The 9,611-nt window shown below is 36.0% G+C and overlaps 1 protein-coding gene across 1 annotated transcript in view; it reads right to left on the bottom strand.

Annotated features, from left to right (window-relative positions):
* LOC119577930 (acetyl-CoA acetyltransferase, cytosolic-like) overlaps positions 1-9,611 on the bottom strand; it is a 14,044-nt gene continuing 4,433 nt past the window's right edge. Inside the window, exons 5-8 of the mRNA XM_037925612.1 lie at positions 6,836-7,053; positions 3,403-3,594; positions 3,066-3,228; positions 1-2,688 (exon numbers count right to left, since the gene is read on the bottom strand). Of these exons, the coding sequence (XP_037781540.1) occupies positions 2,570-2,688; positions 3,066-3,228; positions 3,403-3,594; positions 6,836-7,053 (692 nt within the window). The 3' untranslated portion in view covers positions 1-2,569. The remainder of the gene's footprint in view (positions 2,689-3,065; positions 3,229-3,402; positions 3,595-6,835; positions 7,054-9,611) is intronic.

Below are 9,611 nucleotides of genomic sequence, written 5' to 3' on the forward strand. Positions count from 1 at the left end.
TAATGTATAAAGTCTTTACTTCACTAAATACAATTACAATTATTGCCACAACCAATAACATCTTCAGAATAAAATAACCTGAATCTTTTGACAAGATAGCACTGGAAACAGTAGTTTTATATTCAAAGGCAAGCTATATATCCTAAAGGAGACTCTTCCTTTACACTTTCTTAAGGAGACTCTTCCTCTACACTTGGCATTGGTATTTGCAAGTCCCTGTTGAAACAATAATTGCTTTAATTCCTGGAACTAAAAATAATGACCATATAGATAACTACCATAAAAGCCTGAGAAAAAACAACAAAAATAAAATCATTTATTTGTGACATTGCAAACTGAATCCCAAATTTTTCATTTTGTTTGTGACAGGTCTTAAAAAATAATAAATCAGTCTACTTATTAAAACCATAGGAAACTTAACCATACTTATGATAGGTGTATCATAACCTAAATCCTTGAGCTTCTGAAGAACTTAATATGGATTATTCTTCAGTAAAGTATATTAAAAATGGTACACATCATTCATGACTTATTGCAGACTGTATTCCAAATTTGTCACCTTTTCCCCTTATAACAAGTCTCAAAAATAATTCAAAGTCTACTTATCAAAACCATGAAAACTAGGAAACTTAACAATAATGTATCATAACCTAAATCCTTGAGCTTCTGAAGAACTTTACTTGAATAACTCTTCAGTAAAGTACAATATAAAATATGGTAAAAATCCTGATCATTCAGGATACATGATCAATACTGCATGCACAGCCCTATTTATGCTTATCTACATTTCTTTTTATAAACACATATTACAGCTTATATGTTTGGCATTCAAATTGCAGTCCTAATTTGGTCTTGCTCACAGAGTTCTATGCATTACAACAAACCAGTTATTACTTAGGTTTGACCTTCAACTAACTTCTGCAGAGACTAGTGTTTGGTTACTTAATTGTCTTTGAGTATTTCATGAAGTTCTCTTGTAATCTTACTATATTACATTCTTATACTGTTCCATATTGTGTCCTACTATGCATGTCATTTTACGTACCTTTCAATGCTACAACTACAATCAAATACACTAGAAAAATTAGATTTTTCTGGACTGTTATATGTGACTCATGTATGCACAGATAGTTTTTAGTACTTGAGAGAACTTCAAATTTTACATGAAATGTTTGTTTCTATCCAACACACATGCACGCACGCACACACGCACACACACACACACGCGCACACACACACACACACACACACACACACACACACACACACACACACACACACACACACACACACACACACACACACACACACATATTTCATTCAGAACAAGTGGGGAAATATGTCCATGGAGACACCACATACTGTAAAATGAGACTTCTAAATATCTAAATAGTAAATATCCTGTAAAACATTGAAAATCATACTATTGAATCAATAACACACAAAATCAGATCACCAAACGCTTGCTTATGAAGTGGAAGACAGATCTCCAGTCCACATAACAAAATAAGAATCATTATTACCAAAACTGTTATCATGGCATAATGAGAAATAATTTGTACAACTAAACATCATTTACCTGACAAAGCAATAATGCCTTTACTGCAATAGTAGCAAATTGATAACAATCATGATAAAATAAATGGAAAACTGGTAGAACTAAGAATTAAAATTGATCACCTACTTGAAATAACATATTCAGATCTGAACAAAATGGATATAAAGATTTACATCTACAATTCACAAATGGTACATATAAGACATATATAAACATTTTGTGCTTCTCATATCCACTGCATTATGCATCAAAGCAAAATGATTATTGATTTTTGTTCTTATAAATGTACATTATTCTACTAAAAGAGAATCTACATAGGGATGTGTTATATATTAATCTTCTATCATATTTTTTTCACTAACTTGCTAACAGTTTCAGCTACAAAGCAATTTCTATGAGATAAAACATCTTTTACTATGCACCATATCTGTTAAATTATTATCAAAACTGACTGGGTCTTAATCATATCCCTTGCAAAACATCCATTAAAGCTTCAGTCCTCTCTTATAATGAATTTGTGAATCAAATTTGTCATTAATCAAACAATACCATCTTTCTAAAATAAAGAATATCAAATAAACAACACCTAATACTTAAAACCTATATATAGTGGACTATGAACAGCCTTTTAAGCACTATATTAATGTAAAAGCAGATGACTCTGCAGATATACATATCACAAATGCATTCACAAAAATGCATGTAAGGCATCATATCCTACAAAAATATACATTTTTCTGTTTATATTATTCTTTAAAATTATCTTACTAACCAAAGGAATGAAACTCGTAAATAACCTAGTAACCATTTCCTAATAAAGGCACTAATTTGAGCTAATAAACTAAACAGGATCAAAATAAAAATATTAAAATTTCAAAAGAGAAAATATTAAAATTTAGTATCCTTAAATCATGCCATATTAAATAAATCTATCTAATCAACAATACCTATAACAACCTTTAAAATATTTAATCCACTCAACAATAAATGTAAAATATCATGCACAGTGACTTAAGATCGCTCTACGCAAAGAGCAATTCCCATGCCGCCCCCAACACAGAGAGCAGCAACACCACGTTTCTTCTCAAGCCGCTTCAGTGCATGCAGTAAAGTCACCAGAATTCTTGCACCTGTAATACACAAAGTATTTATGAATAAATTCTATTTATTGTGAATTGTTTATAATCCTTGCTCAAGGAATTTCATTTTCAGTCTGATACTACTATTCTTTAAATCCACATGTGCGTGCATGTGCGTGTTTGTGTGTGCATGTGTGTGCGTGCGTGTCTTGCGTGCGTGTGTGGGTGCGTTGTTGTGTGTGTGTGTGTGTGTGTGTGTGTGTGTGTGTGTGTGTGTGTGTGTGTGTGTGTGTGTGTGTGTGTGCCTTGCATATACGTGTGCGTGTGCGTATGCATGTGCGTATACATGTGCATGTGTGTGTGCGTGAGTGTGTATGTGTGTGTTGAAATCTATTACAGAATAATACAAAATACAGATTTCTACATACCGGATGCACCAATTGGATGCCCAAGGGCAATAGCCCCACCATTTACATTAACTTTGTCCTTATCAAGACCAAGTTCTCTCAAAACTGCCAAACTTTGTGCTGCAAATGCTTCATTCAACTCCCACAAATCAACATCTTCTACTGACCAGCCAACTTTACTAAGCTGGAAAGTATTTGACAAATTAATGTAATATCTTAACAACATTTTTACATATCAAAATAACTTTATTTTAGACCAACTACATCTATACTGTATATGCAACTTCTCTTCAAAATCTTGAACACCTACTAGTCATCAACATTAGTTAGCAACAAAATCCACACCAAAGCTACTCACCACTTTTTTTACAGCAGACACAGGTCCAATTCCCATAACGGCTGGGTCAACTCCTGTCTGAGCCCAAGCCATAATCCTAGCTAGTGGCTTCAGTTCCCTGGCTTTAGCTTCTTTTTCGGTTGTTAAAACTAGTGCTGCTGCACCATCATTCAACCCTGATGCATTACCAGCAGTTACAGTGCCAGTCCCATCCTGTCACATAAAATTAGTAAATATAATATGCTTATACCTTTGGTTGTGCATGGCATGGTATGCAATGGCTGTGGTGGACTAAGTCACAGTTGGCACTGTGTTATGACCTACCCAGGGCAGTCAGCTCATCAGAGGGAGCTCATCATTCTCTGATAATAGACATTATTTATTTGGTGTCACTCTTTGGCACTTAAAGTGAAAGGAAATCTCTTTTTTTTCTAGTTTTGTTTAGAAAACTACAAGCCATTTGGTGTCTAAAATTGTACATAAAGTTCTGAACAAGCCAGGTACAAATCCAGGAAACTGCCAGTGATACCAAAAAACACACATTACTGGCCACTAGCCAATTTCAATACTACAGCTAATGAGTTAAGTAACAAGTAAGGGATACAAAATAAGTCCACCTCGAGTGGTAAAAAAGATGTATTGAAGTTAATAATGCATTAAATAAATGTATACAGATTTATTTCCATGTTGGTACCAAAGAGCATATAACGATTATTTACAGCATACGTTTTTTTCTGTTATTCTATTATTCTGTTATAGACCAAAATAAATATAAAATATTTCAAAGGTATCAGATATGAAAGCAAGCATGTAATAGCAATGTGTGACACTAATAAATGACCCTGATGACATGAATTTTTGTCTCTGTTGAGAATGCAAGAATTTTTTTTTTAAATGAAAGAATTCTTGTAAACAAAAAACAACATCAACAACAACAATAATAATTATAATAAAAAAAATAATAATGATAGTACTAACTAAATTAACAAGTAAGTGGTTAATGGTTAGAAGAAAAATGTGCAAGACAGAGGTCATATAGCACTATGGTAAAGTATTGTGACAAAAAGGCTGGAAATTATTTAACAATCAGGATAAGGTAAGTTAGATCTCAAAGGTTGTAGAATGCAGTAGGATAGAATGGCAGTGAAGAGAGGGGGAGCAAATGGAATACAGTAGGGATTTGCAAAAGGGGATGGGGTTAAAGACATGAGGTGATGAGATCAAATGGAGAGTGTGTCTGAAGAAGGGAGAGTAACACTGTATGAGGAAAACTGCATAAGAGCTATTATGAAACAATAAAAAGGTAATCTGGTAAGAAACTGTACAAATAAGAGATGATTCCAGAGAATGAAATAAGGGAACAGGGGAAGGTGGTGAAGTATCGGGAAGAATGTCAGGATGGGAGGAATCCAGAGAAGGACATTGTTGTGACATATGGGAGTCATGTGAGCATCTAGGTGGCAGTGGTAAGGATAATAGGGAAGGAAGAGGGAATGGTGATGCACATGGAGGGTGAGTGGGAGGAAGAGGTGTAGGGGGAACTTGAGAAGGAGGACAGATATCAGCAAATCCTTTGAATGTAGAGAGAACAGGAATAAGGGGATTATAGGGTGGATGAGGGAGTGGATCATTCTCTTGTGTCATGTTTAAGAACTTTTGGATGTCTACAAGTTTCTAAAGGGGAGTTGGGTTGGGAGGAGGAGGGGTAAGCACTGGGGAAGTAGCAGAGACTGGAGTATCTGGATTTTCACTGACAAAGGAATTTGACTGGGGGAAGAGAGGGAGAAGAGATAGGGTGGTTCAGAGTGGAGGGAAGGATACTGAGGGAAATGGTGAGACTTCTTGAGAAGATGGGATGGAAGCAGAGTGAAGTACAGTTTTGGAATAGGTAGAAAGAGAAAAACCTTGTTGGCGTGCTTTTTGTTTGGCCTCACATAGAGTGAGGTCTAGTTTGAATCTGAGAACTGCTATCTCAGATTCAAGCTTGTAGGTAAGGCAGCTCCTATAAAATACATTTTGGGAGCCACCACAACTGGCACATGTGCATAACTGAACAGAGCAATTTGAACTATCATGACTACTTAGGGTACATAGAGGGTAGTGGGCTGTGGAGCGACAGTGTTTGGCTGGGTGGCCAAAACACCAACATTTCTGACATTGATGGGGAAGAGGTCAATATGATCAGACAAAGCAAGACACTCCACCAATATAAATTCATGGGGGAGGTCATGTCTACATAAGTTAATCTTGGTAATGCTGGTGTAGGACTTGCATTGGCCTCTGGAAGGGATAGTGTAGCACTGTACTGCCACTGCATTATAGTCAACAAGGCAGGCGAGCAAGTTGTTTTCACAATCTGACCAGTCCATGTTGTAGACAGGACAATCAGTCGGAGATGAAAACAGTTCCAGTATAATTATTAAGGGAGGAGTGAGGCTGGGCAGCCAATTTGCAAGTGAGGTCAGTCAGGGCAATGATCAGGACAACTGCAAAAGGCAACTTTGCCTACTTGTTTTAGGAGACACTGTTGGAAGAGAAGGGTACTGTCAGAGTACAGAGCTGTAGGGGGAATCACAAAGAACTGATCCCCCTTGGTTGGTCCAAAAAGGGATACTCAAAAGATTTGAAGAGGTGGATGCAGTAGAAGGACGAGGGTGGGAAGAAGGTGGAGTGGTATGAAGAGAGGTAGTACTGTTGGGAGAAGGACAATAAGAATGAAAAGTAGTACTAAGGAGGGTGGGAGCAGACAATGAAGAAGACTGTGCAGTAGAAGATAGAGTGGAGGATGTTGGGAGAGAGGAAGGGGTGTACTATGAAGGCTAAACAATGACCTGGGTGGATGATTCGGAATGGATAAAGTTGACTGCAAACATTGGGGAGGGAGTATTAGTATCAGTGGTCAGAGCCATGATCAAAGGAGAGGCAGGAGTAGGGAAATCAATGAAATCAAATTTAAATGGGCTAGCTGATGAAGGGGCAAGTCTTAATGCTCCTAAGGGTAAAAAAAAATATTATTGGCCATGGTGAGTTTGAATTAAATAATAATAATAAATAAATAATCTACCCCTTAGAGTCCCCATGAGGAGTAAGGGCAGGGTGAATAACCAAGGGAATGCTTTGCCCATGGCTCCAAGGTCCAAGGTAAGGGTAATCCTCTACATTGGGCCCCAGTCTCCAACTCCTAAGCCCTCCCACGACAACAACAAGCAAGGGATTAGGAGGATGTGAATTAGTGGTGTGATGCCATTTACATGACCATAGGGGAATTGCATATTCAAGGTGCTAATGAATTAACATGTGCTTTCAAACTCTGGCAAAATGAAGAAGATAAAAAATCCATGCAAAGTAATTTCATGTGGTAAATATAAGAATAACATCATTATAGCTATGAACTTTATGATAAGAGAAAACTAAATACTGTAAGTAAATAGACAATACTCTAAAAAATACTCACTTTCAGAAAACATGGTTTCAATTTTCTTAACCCTTCTAAAGATGTATCATTTCTAGGAAATTCATCTGCTTGAAGAGGCACTTTCAAGTTCAAAACAGGGACAAGTTCTTCCTTGAAACATTGATCTTTCTGAGCATTAGCTGTCTTTTGTTGACTAAAAACAGCAAATCTGTCTTGTTCATCTCTTGAAACATTCCAACGCTTTGCTACATTCTCCGCTGAAAAAAGGAAAAATGTATACCATATATGAGAATATACACGTGTATGGGTGTGTCTCTGTGTGTGTCTGTATGTGTTTGTGTCTTTGCAAGTCAGAGTATGTGTATGTGTATGTGTGTGTGTATGTGTGTGTGTGTGTGTGTGTGTGTGTGTGTGTGTGTGTGTGTGCTGTGGTGTGTTTGTGTGGTTGTGTGGTGTGTGGGGGTGTGTGGTGTGTGGGGGTTTTGTGTGGGTGTGTTGTGTGTGTGTTGTGTGTGTGTGCTCGGGTGTGTGGTGTGTGGTGTTGTGTGTGTGTGTGTGTTGGGTTGTGGTGTGTGTATACGTTAAATATATTAAAATCCATTTTATAAAAAAAAATAATAAATAAACATAGTATCTATACACACACGGGTGATTGTGGTGGTGTGTTGTGTGGTGTGTGTGTTGTGGTGTGGGTGTGTGGTGTTGTGGGGTGTGGTAACAAATTAATGTATAACATAATAATATATATAATATATTAATAATATAATATATATTTTCATACTAATACTTTAATATATTAATAAAACCCAAAAAAGTTTTAAAATAAATAATATAAATAATATATATTATTATACATACACAAACAAGCAATATTTACTTTTATATAAATAAAATAAATAATATATAAAATATACTTTAATAACAAAGTATGTAAATAAAAAATTATATTATAAAAAAAATATATATATTGAAAACATAAAAATGTATGCGTATATATTAAAGATATATATTTATATAATATATATAAATAAATAATTAATACAATAACCAACACAAACCACCACACCAACACACACACCAACACAAACACACACACACACCCAAAACACCCCCCAAACACACCCCCACACACATACACAATACACACAAAACCCACTACACACACACACATACACACACCACCAACACAAAATATATATATATATATAATATATATTATATAAAATATATATATATATAATATATATGTGTTGGTGGGGTGTAACAAAACGCGACAATATGGGGGAAAAGAGAATGGAAGGAGAAAGGAGACAGAGGAATTGGGTAGTATAAATATATTATATATAATATATTAATAATATATAATATATATAAAATATATATATAGGCCGCGGTGCCCGAGGGTTTAGAGATCGGATAAAGAGTCACGACGGATCTGAGTTGGGGGTTGAGCACCGGCCGGTGGGGTCCTTGGGCAAAGAAACCTCGATTGCCACCAGCATGGGTGGTAACCCACCCCCAAGCAGTGCGGCCCCAGACCGGTTTAAATAGAGGGTGACCGATAAAAACCGGGGGAAAGGAAAACGGCAAACCCCCGCTCTAAATCCCCAAGAAAACAGGAAACCATGTCGCCAACGTTTTTGGAAGGGCACTTGGAAAAAAAAAAAAAAAACGATATATATAATTGGTGTGTTGTGTGGTGGTGTGGGGTTTGTGTGTGTGTGTGTGTGTGGGTGTGTGTGGTGGTGTGTGTGAATGGAACACAACACAACACACACACACAACAACACAAACACATATATTAATATGTAATAATATATATATATATAAAAATATATATATATATGTATGTGAATGTGTGGTGGTGGTGTATAATTAATTTTAATTTAATATATATATAATATATATAAATATATATATATAATTATATAATATGATGTGTAAATGGGGTGTGGGGTTTTGGTATATTATATATATATAATAAAAAAATATAATATAAAATATATATATAATGCCCACCACACACAATTACATATATAAGAGAGAGAAAAAATAGAAGATTTTGATAAAAAAAAAATTTTTAAAATATATATTATATATAATAATATATATTATATATATATATTATGAAATTTTATATATATATATATATATAAAAATATAATTTTTATTTATATGTGTGGGGTGGGGTGTGTGGTGTGGGGGTATGTGTGTGGTGGTGTGTGTGGTGGGGTTGTGTGTGTTTTGTGTGTATGGTGTATGTTATGTATGTGGTATGATGATGTATGAGTATGAGTATGTATGTTTTGTATTAATATATATATATATATATAATATTTTGGGTTTGTGTGTGGTGGTTGTGTGTGGTGTGGTGGTGGTGTGTGGGGGCTGTTTGGTGTGAGCGGGTGGTGTGTGGCATGGGCATGTGTGTGTGGGGTTTGGTTTGTGGTGTGTGTGGGGGTGGTGTGTGTGTGGTGTGTGTGTGTGTGGTGGTTTGTGGGTGCGTGGGGTATGAGGTTAGAGGCCTTAGGAAGGAAAACGAACCAGCACCTTTTGTATGCATGGCTCCTGTAGAAGAAGAACAGATAATTTTGAGAAAAACCCAGTTGAAGTAGTTTTTCCAGTAGCGGCCTGAGTGGATTTTGGGAAACCCATTTACATGTTCTTTGTTGTGTGTGTTGTTGTGGGGGTTTTGTGTTGTGTGTGTTGTGTGTGTGTGTGTGTTGTGTGTGTGTGGTGTGTGTGATAAGGGGGTGTGTGTGTGTGCACGGAACACACACCACACACATTTATACACACACACACACACACACAC

Source organism: Penaeus monodon, chromosome 10, assembly GCF_015228065.2.
Source record: "Penaeus monodon isolate SGIC_2016 chromosome 10, NSTDA_Pmon_1, whole genome shotgun sequence".
Lineage (NCBI taxonomy): Eukaryota > Metazoa > Arthropoda > Malacostraca > Decapoda > Penaeidae > Penaeus > Penaeus monodon.